The sequence below is a fragment of the Oncorhynchus clarkii genome, unplaced genomic scaffold (assembly GCF_045791955.1).
Source record: "Oncorhynchus clarkii lewisi isolate Uvic-CL-2024 unplaced genomic scaffold, UVic_Ocla_1.0 unplaced_contig_561_pilon_pilon, whole genome shotgun sequence".
Lineage (NCBI taxonomy): Eukaryota > Metazoa > Chordata > Actinopteri > Salmoniformes > Salmonidae > Oncorhynchus > Oncorhynchus clarkii.
In genome coordinates this window covers 1,673-16,251 of record NW_027258681.1, presented here as the reverse complement: position 1 = coordinate 16,251, position 14,579 = coordinate 1,673, and the positions used below count along the sequence as shown (strand labels likewise).

General features: G+C 43.1%; 1 protein-coding gene across 1 annotated transcript; it reads left to right on the top strand.

Moving 5' to 3' along the window:
- Positions 1-568: 568 nt before the first annotated feature.
- On the top strand, positions 569-14,368 carry LOC139398193 (dynein axonemal assembly factor 5-like; the record flags this gene model as incomplete). Its single annotated transcript, XM_071144313.1, has 6 exons — positions 569-1,099; positions 1,721-1,905; positions 4,448-4,572; positions 5,070-5,188; positions 12,270-12,502; positions 14,144-14,368. Coding segments are annotated over exons 1-6 (1,416 nt in total), but the record flags the coding sequence as incomplete, so codon positions are not given.
- Positions 14,369-14,579: the final 211 nt, after the last annotated feature.

Sequence of the window (14,579 nt, the reverse complement as noted above, 5' to 3'; positions counted from 1 at the left end):
CAGCTTCATAAGAAGAGGGCAGGTGTTTGTTTGTTTTTCTCAGCAGTATCAGACAGAGAAAAGGTTATCTGACAGACGACACTGACAGACCTGACCTGCTCCTGACCTGCTCATGCAGAGAAAGCACCACATTACAATGTTCTGCCCATTTGTTATGAGGCTTAGTTATGAGGCTGTGATAGAAAGTCCATCATTGGGCTCTGCCAAGTTGTGTTACTGACAGACTTAATAAAATATCATAATCCTAACCTAAAGAAGAATGTGATATGAAAGCACAATATTTCAACTCTGTTATACTACAGTTATTATATTGTTATAGTATAAGTGATACTATTTATATTATAAGATATATATTTCATCATGCTATTCAACATACACAATGATTCTTTGTAACAAAAATACATTATGTCAAATCTTTATTCCATATATGTAGATTCATTTCCACTGCATTGCATGAAACTGCGTAGTTGTCAATAAAGTTTTCAATGTTTGAATTAGAGTTATCGTAAAGCAAGTATGTTTGTCTCAACGCTGATCGTTGCCATATCAACAGTGAAAATGGCAACAACTATGGCGGCCGGAGAAGAACGTGCTGCTTCTGAAGTTTTGAGAGCGATTGCTCGACATCTAAACTGTCTCAACGAAGACAGCAAAACCACAAGAAAACGAGCGCTTGAAGCAATCAAAAGAGAAACTATTGATAAAGGGCTGTCGAGCGGCGTGTTGCAGGAGGTTTTCACGTGTCTGCTGAAGTCGCTCCTGAAATGCCTGTCAGATCCTATGGAAAGATGCAGAGAGACTGCCATACACATGCTTGGAGATTTTATTCGGTGTGTTCCTCAACCGGAGGATTCCTTGCCATATCTCATGCCCGCATTGACGCAGCGGCTCGGCGGGAAAGAGATCCTGGAGCCCGCGGAGGAACTTAGGCTGTCCATGGTGGAGGTTCTGACTCTTACAGTGGAGGTGTGTGGCAGGCACCTAGCTCCCTACCTCGACGATATGATGAAGATATTGCAGAGAACTATTGTCGACCCTTTCCCAGACGTCAAAAGGGAGAGTTGCAAATGCACTGTTCATTTTGCAAAAAGTGTACCAGGTAAGATGGTTGAGAATATAATGTGTGTATTTCTTGTTAGCCCACACATTAGGCTAACTAGTTAGTTAGCTAGTTATCTTATAGGGTTGCCATGGTTGCACATTGTATGGACACCTGACCAAGCTGTGTCAGAGTGGTTGTTTTTTGTGGCTATAAAGACAATGGGACAAAAACAAAATCATTTGTTTCTCTGTGATTTGCATGCCCTACAGAGCTAGCTATGTATGGTCTCTCTGAATACATGTTTTTTATTTTATTTATTTATTTCACCTTTATTTAACCAGGTAGGCAAGTTGAGAACAAGTTCTCATTTACAATTGCGACCTGGCCAAGATAAAGCAAAGCAGTTCGACACATACAACGACACAGTTACACATGGAGTAAAACAAACATACAGTCAATAATACAGTAAAACAAGTCTAAATACGATGTGAGAAAATGAGGTGAGATAAGGGAGGTAAAGGCAAAAAAAGGCCATGGTGCCAAAGTAAATACAATATATGTATAACCATTGAATGTATTGATAAGATTCAGGAAATCGTACCCTAATTTATAATGTGGCATGAAGTGAGTCACCTTGCATTCATCTTGTTTGAAATGCTTCTCTCTCTCTATCCCCAGAACATTTCCACATGCAGGCAGAGAGCCTGGTCAAGCCCCTGATGCAGACCGTCTCCCACCAGCATTCCCGTGTGCGTGTGTCCACCATCGAGGCCACTGGAGCGGTCATCCAGTACGGCACGGGGAAGAACGTGGACGATGTGCTCTCTCACCTGGCACAGAGGCTGTTTGACGACTCACCACAGGTTGGCTCTGTCAAATCTGGCAGATAATTCTCAAATATTCTTAGTGACATTTAGTGTTAATGATTAGACTAATTCTGTTATTACTGAGTTAATCTAGATTCTTATTTTCCTTGTTAGATAAATGTGGGATAAATGTTTGTCTTACCAAAATAAACAAACTGATCAATCTAATCAATCCAACATATTAATAAAGGCTGCTTTTCTTTTACACCAACAGTTACTGAAGTGGTTCCCAAACTGGGGGGCACATGAGGGGTCGGCGGGGGTCCTCCCCCTCCAATTTAAAAACATATATATATATATATATATACAGTGGGGCACAAAAGTATTTAGTCAGCCACCAATTGTGCAAGTTCTCCCACTTAAAAAGATGAGAGAGGCCTGTAATTTTCATCATAGGTACACTTCAACTATGACAGACAAAATGAGAAAAGAAATGCAGAAAATCACATTGTAGGATTTTTAATGAATTTATTTGCAAATTATGGTGGAAAATAAGTATTTGGTCACCTACAAACAAGCAAGATTTCTGGCTCTCACAGACCTGTAACTTCTTCTTTAAGAGGCTCCTCTGTCCTCCACTCGTTACCTGTATTAATGGCACCTGTTTGAACTTGTTATCAGTATAAAAGACACCTGTCCACAACACTCCAAACTCCACTATGGCCAAGACCAAAGAGCTGTCAAAGGACACCAGAAACAAAATTGTAGACCTGCACCAGGCTGGGAAGACTGAATCTGCAATAGGTAAGCAGCTTGGTTTGAAGAAATAAAATGTGGGAGCAATTATTAGGAAATGGAAGACATAAAATACCACTGATAATCTCCCTCGATCTGGCGCTCCATGCAAGATCTCACCCCGTGGAGTCAAAATGATCACAAGAACGGTGAGCAAAAATCCCAGAACCACACGAGGGGACCTAGTGAATGACCTGCAGAGAGCTGGGACCAAAGTAACAAAGCCTACCATCAGTAACACACTACGCCGCCAGGGACTCAAATCCTGCAGTGCCAGACGTATCCCCCTGCTTAAGCCAGTACATGTCCAGGCCCGTCTGAAGTTTGCTAGAGAGCATTTGGATGATCCAGAAGAAGATTGGGAGAATGTCATATGGTCAGATGAAACCAAAATATAACGTTTTGGTAAAAACTAAACTCGTCGTGTTTGGAGGACAAAGAATGCTGAGTTGCTTCCAAAGAACACCATACCTACTGTGAAGCATGGAGGTGGAAACATCATGCTTTGGGGCTGTTTTTCTGCAAAGGGACCAGGACGACTGATCCGTGTAAAGGAAAGAATGAATGGGGCCATGTATCGTGAGATTTTGAGTGAAAACCTCCTTCCATCAGCAAGGGCATTGCAGATGAAACGTGGCTGGGTCTTTCAGCATGACAATGATCCCAAACACACCGCCCGGGCAACAAAGGAGTGGCTTCGTAAGAAGCATTTCAAGGTCCTGGAGTGGCCTAGACAGTCTCCAGATCTCAACCCCATAGAAAATCTTTGGAGGGAGTTGAAAGTCTGTGTTGCCCAGCAACAGCCCCAAAACATCACTGCTCTAAAGGAGATCTGCATGGAGGAATGGGCCAAAATACCAGCAACAGTGTGTGAAAACCTTGTGAAGACTTACAGAAAACGTTTGACCTCTGTCATTGCCAACAAAGGGTATATTACAAAGTATTGAGATAAACTGTTGTTATTGACCAAATACTTATTTTCCACCATAATTTGCAAATAAATTCATAAAAAAATCCTACAATGTGATTTTCTGGATGTTCTTTTCTCATTTTGTCTGTCATAGTTGAAGTCTACTACCTATGATGAAAATTACAGGCCTCTCTCATCTTTTTAAGTGGGAGAACTTGCACAATTGTTGGCTGACTAAATACTTTTTTGCCCCACTATATATATATATATATATATAATATATATGTCTTTGGATTTTTTTTAAAGCCCGGCTTTAAACTTACTCTTGAAAGTTGTAACAGTAGAATGCACAAGGTACATTTTTGAAATTGGGTAGTGCATCATCAGTTCCTCTTGTCATGTTAGTCATTGCATAACTTAGAGCTATTTATAACTTGTCAGAAATATCCAGATCAACTAGCCCATGTCAGCTAACGTTTTTTATTTAGCTTTTTTAGCCCATTGATATTGTTGTAATTTTTTTGTCACTCAAATATCACATGAATACACATTAGACATGGCAGAATGTATAGAATTGCAAGAACATTTGCTTTAAAACTGCAACATTTTCTTTGCACCCCATGACAAAATGTGTATAATTGTAGGAAATAAGCTTTAAACCTGCAACATTTTCTACACCAACATGGAGGGTGTTAACAGTTTGTGTCATGAACAGTACCTGTGTCCATAGAAATAGACGTGTCTGCGCAGGGGGGCTCGGGATGTTCCCCAAGGCTGGAAGGGAGGCACAGAGTGAAACACTTTGAGAACCCCTTAGTTACTACAGTACCATACAAGGTGTTTTCCTCACTTAAGAAACTATGTTTTGTTTCATCCCACTTCTCTCTCCTCCAGGTGAGAAAAGCTGTGACTGTGGTTGTTGGTGACTGGCTGCTCCACCTGCGAGACAGATACTCCTACTTCCACAAGCTCATCCCCCTCCTACTGAGCAGCCTCAGCGATGACATCCCAGAGATAAGGTACCTATTATATAGGGCTGAATTGACTGCAATTTCAATTTCGGATTGAAGGCCGTCAATTCAGGAAGTGATTTTAATTCAAAATTCAATTTGTTTTAAACTTTTGAAATAAATAGCTTCTACTCCTTGGAAATAGATGCCGTTTTTTCCAATTTTGAATTGTAATTTGAGTTTACTTCCTGAATTGACTGCCTGTAATTCAAAAGACTGACCCAGTCCTTAACCACCCTGCCTTTGATACCAACCATTCACTCACTCTGTCAGACCTAGGAAATATGCAGCCACAAATACACACATATTGTATCTGCTTTGCTTGTGCAGATTACTGTAGATACCTACTTATACAGTAGGTTTGGTGTGATAGAGGGAATAGTAGCAGCCAACAAGGCTGGGCTTTTGTGTTTGTACATTGCATGGTTATGGAATGGGTTTGAATCCTGGGTCTGCCGGGGCAGGGATGGACATGCATTATCATTATTTGGCTCTCTCCCTTCCAGTCAACGAGCTGCTGAGCTGTGGAGGCAGACAGGCGCTCTGTGGGAGCAGGAGAATGAGGATGACCTGAAGGACAAGATGGACTTCCTCCTGACCCCACCTGACCTCTACCCTGCTGGAGGTGAGTTAACTCCATCACTACTACTGCAGAGAGATGAAACGATGTACCATTTTTAAAATAGATTTTTTTTATCCATTTTTCTCCCCAATTTCGTGGTATCCAATTGGTAGTTACAGTCTTGTCTAATCGGTGCAACTCCCGTACGGACTCGGGAGAGGCGAAAGTCGAGAGCCGTGCGTCTTCCGAAACACAACCCAACCTAGCCGCACTGCTTCTTGACAGAATGCCCACTTAACCCGGAAGCCAGTCACACCAATGTGTCGGCGGAAACACAGTACACCCGGCGACCGTGTCAGCGTGCATTGGGCCCGGTCCGCCACAGGAGTCACTAGTGCCCGATGGGACAAGGACATCCCTGCTGGTCAAACTCTCCCCTAACCCGGACGACGCTGGGCCAATTGTGCGCCGCCCCATGGGTCTCCCGGTAGCGGCCGGCTGTGACAGAGCCTGGACTCTAACCCAGAATCTCTAGTGGCACAGCTAGCACTGCGATGCAGTGCCTAAGACCACTGCACCACTCGGAGGCCCGAAACAACAATGTACCATTGCGCCGCTCAAATTGACATAGAAAGTGAATACAGGATCTTTGGTTGGTGCAAAAAAAAAGTATTTACAGAGTTAAGTTTCTCACACAAAGAAGGCCAGACAAGGAGAACAAATCATTAAAGAAATATATTGGATTTTGTCTCCTGCAGAGAGATACAAGGCCTTCAGTGAATGTAGCCCATTGAGGAAAGGTTAGTTAGTTACTGTCCCAGGTAGTGTGTTGTCTTGATTACAATAATGAAGACAAAAGTTGATCAGTGCATTGATACAGCCTGAAGAACATCAGCCAGTGTAAACTGTGTGATTTGTTGTTGTGGCCTTCTCTGTACAGCCACCTCCTCCTCCACCGATCTAGTTATGTACTCCTTCCTCTGAAAGTAGGTCAGACGCAGCGTGGGGTTCAGCTGCCTTTATTAATAAGAAGAACTGTCTTCTGAGGGCATGATGTATCTGAGGGCATGATTGACGTCAGAGCAGTCTGGGCATGGAGAGAGGGCTGTAGGGGCTGGGGAGGGATGCTGTGCTGTCAATGATCCATCTAGCCTACCTATCCATTCCCAATATGCTTAATTTATTCAGTTGTACTTCTGCTTGTTGTAGTATAGCAGGATTCTCACCCTCCTGTCTGTGTGTCCTAGTTGCTGTGACCTGAAATACAAACTGATACCATGGTGAAATGGAGCATGTCAGTTTGAATTCCAAGCTATAGACATCATGCTCATCATCTGCAGCTCTGTGCGTGGGAGAATTTGCTCTTGTCTTGCATTGATTTAATTGTAATATTTTTTATACATGACTCTTTAAATATTCAGTTATTCACATCATGGGGTCTTAATTATATTTTAATCAAGGGAAAGAAGGGAACAGGATTTTTAATTAGCTTTGTTGGGACTAGGTTTAAAGGGATTTTTAATTTGCTTTTTTGGGACTAGGTTTAAAGGGATTTTTCATTCGCTTTGTTGGGACTAGGTTTAAAGGGATTTTTAATTCGCTTTTTTGGGACTAGGTTTAAAGGGATTTTTAATTAGCTTTGTTGGGACTAGGTTTGAAAGGATTTTTTAACTTTATATAACATTAGTTTTCTGTATTAAGAAGTACTGTCTTCTTGTCTGTCTTTGAGCAGACAACTTTTATACAAATCCTTGAATTATTCCTTTAGATGTGGCCGAACTAAAAAAATGAATACGTATGAGCTACAACCATAAACCAACTATGCCCTTTTCCCCAAGACTGCTTAGTCATGGTGGAGTTCCACACCTCCATATATTACTCATCTCTATTGGCCTGCGGGTTACGTATTCTACAGGTTATGTGTTATGTCATTAGATCTGCTCTGTCAATCATACAAGGCTCTCCTATGACAGTGCTTGACTAATAGCCAATTATTGTCAGCACTCTGCCCCCTAACACCCTCATTACTAAGACTAACTTGTGGATGTGGTGTGCATGCTGGGTGGAGACTAGAGGGGTTTTCTGCAGGGCTGGTGCCCACCTCCCCCTACACTCTCTCTCTCTCTCCCTCCCTCTCTCTCCCCCTACTCTCTCTCTCACACACTTTCACTCTCCCTCTCTCTCTCACACACACACTTTCTCTCTCTCTCTCTCTCTCTCTCTCTCTCTCTCTCTCTCTCTCTCTCTCTCTCTCTCTCACACTCTCACTCTCACTCTCTCACTCACACACACACACACATATGTGCGTCCTGCAGGGCTGTTGCCCACCTCCCCCTACTTCCCTTTTACACACACACGCACTCATGCACGCGCACACACTCACTCTCTTTCTGGCACAAACACACACTCACGACTACCCCACTCACGCACCACCCCACCCCTGTGTGAGAAGCTGGAAGGGCAGGCCATTGGAGGGACAACACCCAGCCTGTGTTGCCTCCCCAAGTGCTTATTACCACCTATTAATAATGTCTGTCAGCACTGTAGTGAGGAATGAGGAAGCCCTTCATCTCTTCATATCCCTGCTGGGTTCAGGAAGGAGAGGTGATGTCCTGTCTGTCCTGTCTGACTTTCCATCCCACTCAGCAGGTGAAGACAGACAGCAGGCCTTTATCTAGAGCAGCAACCCTACCGTTTTCCTCCTGACCTGATTTCAGTTTATTTTACATAGGCTACACTGGGAAGGCAGTTTGTTTCTATGACGTTCACACGCACTCACCACATTAGCCTGGTCCCAGACCAGTTTATGTCAAGATGTGACGATGAGTATGTCTACATGCACACTAATAATTTGATATTAATCTGGTTATGGCAGTAGGCTGAGTATGGCATTAGTCATGTCAATTATAAACACCTTACTCTACTTATCTTAGGTCAACATGGAAGTAAGCATACGCTGATGAAAATACCTGGTTTTCTGAGCAATCTTTAGAATTCTGAGGACATGTAAAGGCCTTCATCAGAGTTTTACAGCGGTGTATTAGATCTGAGCGTGCTAGTACGAGCAGTGCTTTTATCTTTTGCGCTAGTGAAGTGAGTTTGGAAACACTGAAAATATGCATCTTCGAAAGTAGTTTTCCCACTAACGTTGTATGTCTGAATTCAGAATCAAATAGGAATCCCAAAAATAACATGGTCGCTGTGGTAGAACGTTTATTTTGATGGGCCATTTTCTGCATTTACCAGTACCATCAGGTAGCCTGATTTCAGATGTATCCATGTAAACAGGATTATTAGGGCCATTGTTCTTCTTGCAAAGCATGTCAATATTTAAACAGCTATTATATTGATCTGACTTCACAATAATCCTATTTTTGTGTGCATGAAACCGTACTCAATGACCCTAAGAGTTGGCCAGATGACTCAAACAGATATGGGACCAGGCAACAACCTGTGGTTGAAGTGTGTGCACTGCATCTAATCAGGTCTCTCGCCTCTTAAAAGATGGTTGAATTTCAATGGGATCGCCTGTATTCATGAAGGATAAATGATTCCACTGTCCTAATCTCACCTTGTTAGTGTTTTACTCCCCCTCTATGTCGGTCCATTGATTTATTCCATAGGAGTATGTTGATTGGTACTAAGTTAATGATACAAATTCAATTAAGGGTGATGATGACAATGATGAAGGGTTTATTAAAAGGGAAGTTCCACTATGCAGGTGAAGTGGCTTTAACCCAGTGTCTGACAGGCAGGCTGCAGTAATAATGACAGTGTAGCTGCCTCAGATATACTGTAGGAAGGTGCTGCTGCGATGGCGAGGGTAGATAACCCAGGTCCGGGGCTAAGGATGAGTTTGAACGTGAACATGAACGTGATCACCCTGGTTGCTGGCCATAGGTAGGCTAAGTGTTGGGTACCCATATGTGTCCTGGGTTATGTTCATCAGGGCATGAAACATTAAACATTTTGCAACTGATAATGGTAAATGGCTGTTTGTTATTGGACTAGTCCATTTCTGTTTTAGTCAGTTTTCATCCGTTTGGTGCCTAATAAACATGACCGTTTGGTTGTGTAGTAGAGGTCGACCGATTTAATCGTAATGGCCGATTAATTAGGGCCGATTTCAAGTTTTCATAACAATCGGAAATCAGTATTTTTGGACACAGATTTGGCCAAATGTTTTTTTCTTCTCTTTATTTTTACACCTTTATTTAACCTTTATTTAACTAGGCAAGTCGATTAAGAACACATTCTTATTTTCAATGACGGCCTAGGAACGGTGGGTTAACTGTCTTGTTCAGGGGTAGAATGACAGATTTTTACCTTGTCAGCTCAGGGATTCAATCTTGCAACCTTACAGTTAACTAGTCCAACGCTATAACCACCTGATTACATTGCACTCCACGAGGAGCCTGCATGTTACACGAATGCAGTAAGCCAAGGTAAGTTGCTAGCTAGCATTAAATCAATCAATCATAATCACTAGCTAACTACACATGGTTGATATTACTAGCTTATCTAGCATGTCCTGCGTTGCATATAATCAATGCGGTGCGTATTTGCGAAAAAAGACTGTCATTGCTCCAATGTGTACCTAACCATAAACATCAATGCCTTTCTTAAAATCAATACACAGAAGTATATATTTTTAAACCTGCATATTTAGCTAAAAGAAATCCAGGTTAGCAGGCAATATTAACCAGGTGAAATTGTGTCACTTCTCTTGCGTTCATTGCACGCAGAGTCAGGGTATATGCAACAGTTTGGGCCGCCTGGCTCTTTGCGGACTAATTTGCCAGAATTTTACGTACTTATGACATAACATTGAAGGTTGTGCAATGTAACAAGAATATTTAGACTTAGGGATGCCCACCCGTTAGATGAAATACGGAACGGTTCCGTATTTCACTGAAAGAATAAACGTCTTGTTTTCGAGATGATAGTTTCCGGATTTGACCATATTAATGACCTAAGGCTCGTATTTCTGTGTGTTATTATGTTATAATTAAGTCTATGATTTGATAGAGCAGTCTGACTGAGCGGTGGTAGGCACCAGCAGGCTCGTAAGCATTTATTCAAACAGCACTTTTGTGCGTTTGACAGCAGCTCTTCGCAATGCTTCAAGCATTGCGCTGTTTATGACTTCAAGCCTATCAACTCCCGAGATTAGGCTGGTGTAACCGATGTGAAATGGCTAGCTAGTTAGCGGGGTGCGCGCTAATAGCGTTTCAAACGTCACTCGCTCTGAGACTTGGAGTTGTTGTTCCCCTTGCTCTGCATGGGTAACACTGCTTCGATGGTGGCTGTTGTCGATGTGTTCCTGGTTCGAGCCCAGGGAGGAGCGAGGAGAGGGATGGAAGCTATACTGTTACACTGGCAATACTAAAGTGCCTATAAGAACATCCAATAGTGAAAGGTATATGAAATACAAATGGTATAGAGGGAAATAGTCCTATAATTCCTATAATAACTACAACCTAAAACTTCTTACCTGGGAAATTTGAAGACTCATGTTTAAAGGAACCACCAGTTTTCATATGTTCTCATGTTCTGAGCAAGGAACTTAAACGTTAGCTTTTTTACATGGCACATATTGCACTTTTACTTTCTTCTCCAACACTTTGTTTTTGCATTATTTAAACCAAATTGAACATGTTTCATTATTTATTTGAGGCTAAATTGATTTTATTGATGTGTTAAAATAAGTGTTCATTCAGTATTGTTGTAATTGTCATTATTACAAACAACAGCAAAAGAATCAGCCGATTAATCGGAATCGGCTTTTTTTTGGGTCCTCCAATAATCGGTATCGGCTTTTTTTTGGGTCCTCCAATAATCGGTATCGGCTTTTTTTTGGGTCCTCCAATAATCGGTATCGGCTTTTTTTTGGGTCCTCCAATAATCGGTATCGGCTTTTTTTTGGGTCCTCCAATAATCGGTATCGGCTTTTTTTTGGGTCCTCCAATAATCGGTATCGGCTTTTTTTTGGGTCCTCCAATAATCGGTATCGGCTTTTTTTTGGGTCCTCCAATAATCGGTATCGGCTTTTTTTTGGGTCCTCCAATAATCGGTATCGGCTTTTTTTTGGGTCCTCCAATAATCGGTATCGGCTTTTTTTTGGGTCCTCCAATAATCGGTATCGGCTTTTTTTTGGGTCCTCCAATAATCGGTATCGGCGTTGAAAAATCATAATCGGTCGACCTCTATTGTGTAGTGCAGATCTGGGTCAGTCTCCAGCTCCACACAGTGATAATGCTGATGGTTACTGGATGAGTCTCTCTCCCTGCCAGTCATAAATCCAACACGGCCCCCTCCTGTCTGAAAAGGTCAGTGTCAGACAACTGGGACACAACCAGAAACGGCTTGTCTTGTCCTGTGTGATTCTGTAGGATTGATCACCCTCTTCCCCTCTCATTAGCAGCCTGCAAAAGAGAAATAGAAAGAGAGGGAGACCTGTTCATGAGGGAGGGAGACCCGCTCATAGGCTACTGAAGGAAGGTGGGCGAGCGGGAAGGCGGGGGAGAGAGAGGGAGGGTAGGCGGGGGAGAGGGATGAAGCATGTGGAGGCTATTCATTTAAAAATGTGTTCCACTTGCTCTGACAAGTCCCACGGAGAGGAAATCTCAATCATAAAACCAAAATGTACATGTCTGGAAAATGGGACTTAGAGTTTAGAGTAAGATGCAGTCCTCTCTCTCCATCAGTATCACTGTGACAGCAGAAAACACCCGGCAAATTAAGTTCCCTTCTTGCCTACGGAAGTGTTTTGTTGAAAATAAATATTGTAAAATGCTCCATCAGCAAAACTGGGCCAGGGGGCAATGGAACAGTTGTTCTGTCTCTATTTCACAGTTAGAAATAGGAGAACACAGTTACAACACAATTAACTTATTAGCACTTGTAGATGTAGATTTATAGGCTGCGTTTACACAGGCAGCCCAATTCTGATCTTTTGCCAAATTATTGGTCTTTTGAACCAATCATTCAGTTCAGATCTTTTGCAGATCTAATTGGTGCAAACGGAGCCTTAGATGTAAATCTTAATTGGTCCATTTGTGTGCTTTTTAGTAGGCTAATGCATGTTGGCATATTCATGCACTTTCTAACCCCCCCCCCCCCACCACCTCTCTACTCCCCCCAGTGGCGCGTCCGGGCCTGGGCTGCAGGGAGCTGGTGGTGAGGAACCTGTCCAACCTGCTGCCGGCGTTGGCTCGCGACGTGGTTGACTGGGTGGCGGGCACGCGGGTCAAGACGGCCCAGCTGCTGTATGCCCTGCTGCTGCACGCTGAGGACCACTGCACCCAGCACCTGCAGTTGCTGCTCTCCACGCTGTACCGCGCCTGCAACGACCCCGAGAGCGACGTGGTCACCAACGTGAGTGGTCGACACACAGAGACACATGCTATCACTGCGTGTTCTATGTAATCCAATGGGACGTCCCTACACCATTGGAAATGAAATGTAAAATGGTTAAGGTAGGGGTTAAGGTTGGATGATAGTGGTTGGTCTAATGGTTGGATGATAGTGGTAGGTCTAATGGTTGGATGATAGTGGTAGGCCTAATGGTTGGATGATAGTGGTAGGCCTAATGGTTGATTGATAGTGTTTGGATGATAGTGGTAGGCCTAATGGTTGGATGATAGTGTTTGGATGATAGTGGTAGGTCTATTGGTTGGATGAGAGTGGTGGGATGGTAGTGGTAGGTCTATTGGTTGGATGATAGTGGTAGGTCTAATGGTTGGATCATAGTGGAAGGCCTAATGGTTGGATGATAGTGGTTGGATGATAGTGGTAGGCCTACTGGTTGGATGATAGTGGTAGGTATAATGGTTGGATGATAGTGGTAGGTCTAATGGTTGGATGATAGTGGTTGGATGATAGTGGTAGGTCTAATGGTTGGATGATAGTGGTAGGTCTAATGGTTGGATGATAGTGGTTGGATGATAGTGGTAGGTATAATGGTTGGATGATAGTGGTTGGATGATAGTGGTAGGTCTAATGGTTGGATGATAGTGGTAGGTCTAATGGTTGGATGATAGTGGTAGATCTAATGGTTGGATGATAGTGGTAGGCCTAATGGTTGGATGACAGTGGTTGGATGATAGTGGTAGGCCTAATGGTTGGATGAGAGTGGTAGGCCTAATGGTTGGATGATAGTGGTTGGATGATAGTGGTAGGCCTAATAGTTGGATGATAGTGGTAAGCCTAATGGTTGGATGATAGTGGTAAGTCTAATGGTTGGATGATAGTGTTGCTATTGCAGCTGGTGAGCTCTTTCTTGGATCTTGTCTCTCTTGTTAAACATATATTCTCTGTATAGACTAACCTGGATGAATAAAGGTTAAATCACTGTTAAATAAAGAAGATAATGGTAGATATCTGCTCTACAGGTCCAGTAAACAGTACCTGTGTGTTGGCTACTTCAGTTCATCACTTGACAGATCTTTGTGAAACAAGCCGTACACTGATGCACCATTTTAACAAACTGCTCACAGTACTAATGGCCTTCCTTCCTTCAAGTTATTTCCGTTATTGTCATGCTCATGGCCTATTTCCATTGACATTCTTTCCACCCAGAAACAGATGTTTCAGAGCTGCTGTGGTGAATGGCTTGATCTTGATGGTCATGTCATGAGAGGACACACCTGCTGGCCTTAGAATAGACAGCAGTGAATCGTGATATATGTGTCTTATAGCCCTGAGACAGTTAGGCTGGGCTGGCCTACGGACTTGGGATGCACCTGCCCCAAGAGGAAGCATTTGATGGTTCCCCTGATCCACTGGCTGATAATGGATTATGAATTACGTTCTCTTCTGTGGTCTTCTGTTATGTTGAATTCTTTCTTTTGTCCTCTTTCTTTCTCTCTTATTGTCTCTTTCTCTCTAGTATTGGTCTCTGCTCTCTCGCTAATCTTTGCTCTATCAATTCAATGTGTTTTATTGGCGTGAAATACACTCTGTAATATTGGCAAATCATTCCATAAACTATAGTATCCCCTGTCTCTCTCTCTGCAGTGTCTGAGGTCTGCCAAGCTGCTGGGGACCTTTGTCAGCCCTGAGGTCTTCCTCAAGCTGCTCCTGGTCCACTTGGAGATCCCTTCCTCCTCCTCCTCCCCCCACACCCCCCTCATGGTTCTGGCTGCCGTGCTGGGGGGCTGCTCCAGGGAGCTCTTGAAACCACACCTCCAGAAGATCGCTGATACGCTGGTCCAACCAGACGTCTGCCAGGAGTACCAGCAGGTGAGTCTATGACCCTTGACCTATGGGTATGACCTATGGATATGACCTATGGGTTGGGAATTGGGGGGAAAGGTAAATGTCATAACTACTGGTCCAGGATCAGATCATTATCCACATGAATGGTCTGTGGTTAGGGGTAACTTATGATAGTTCACATCTCAATGGGTTGAGGTGTTTCCTCTATGTTATATTTGAGTCTCCAGCCAGGTCT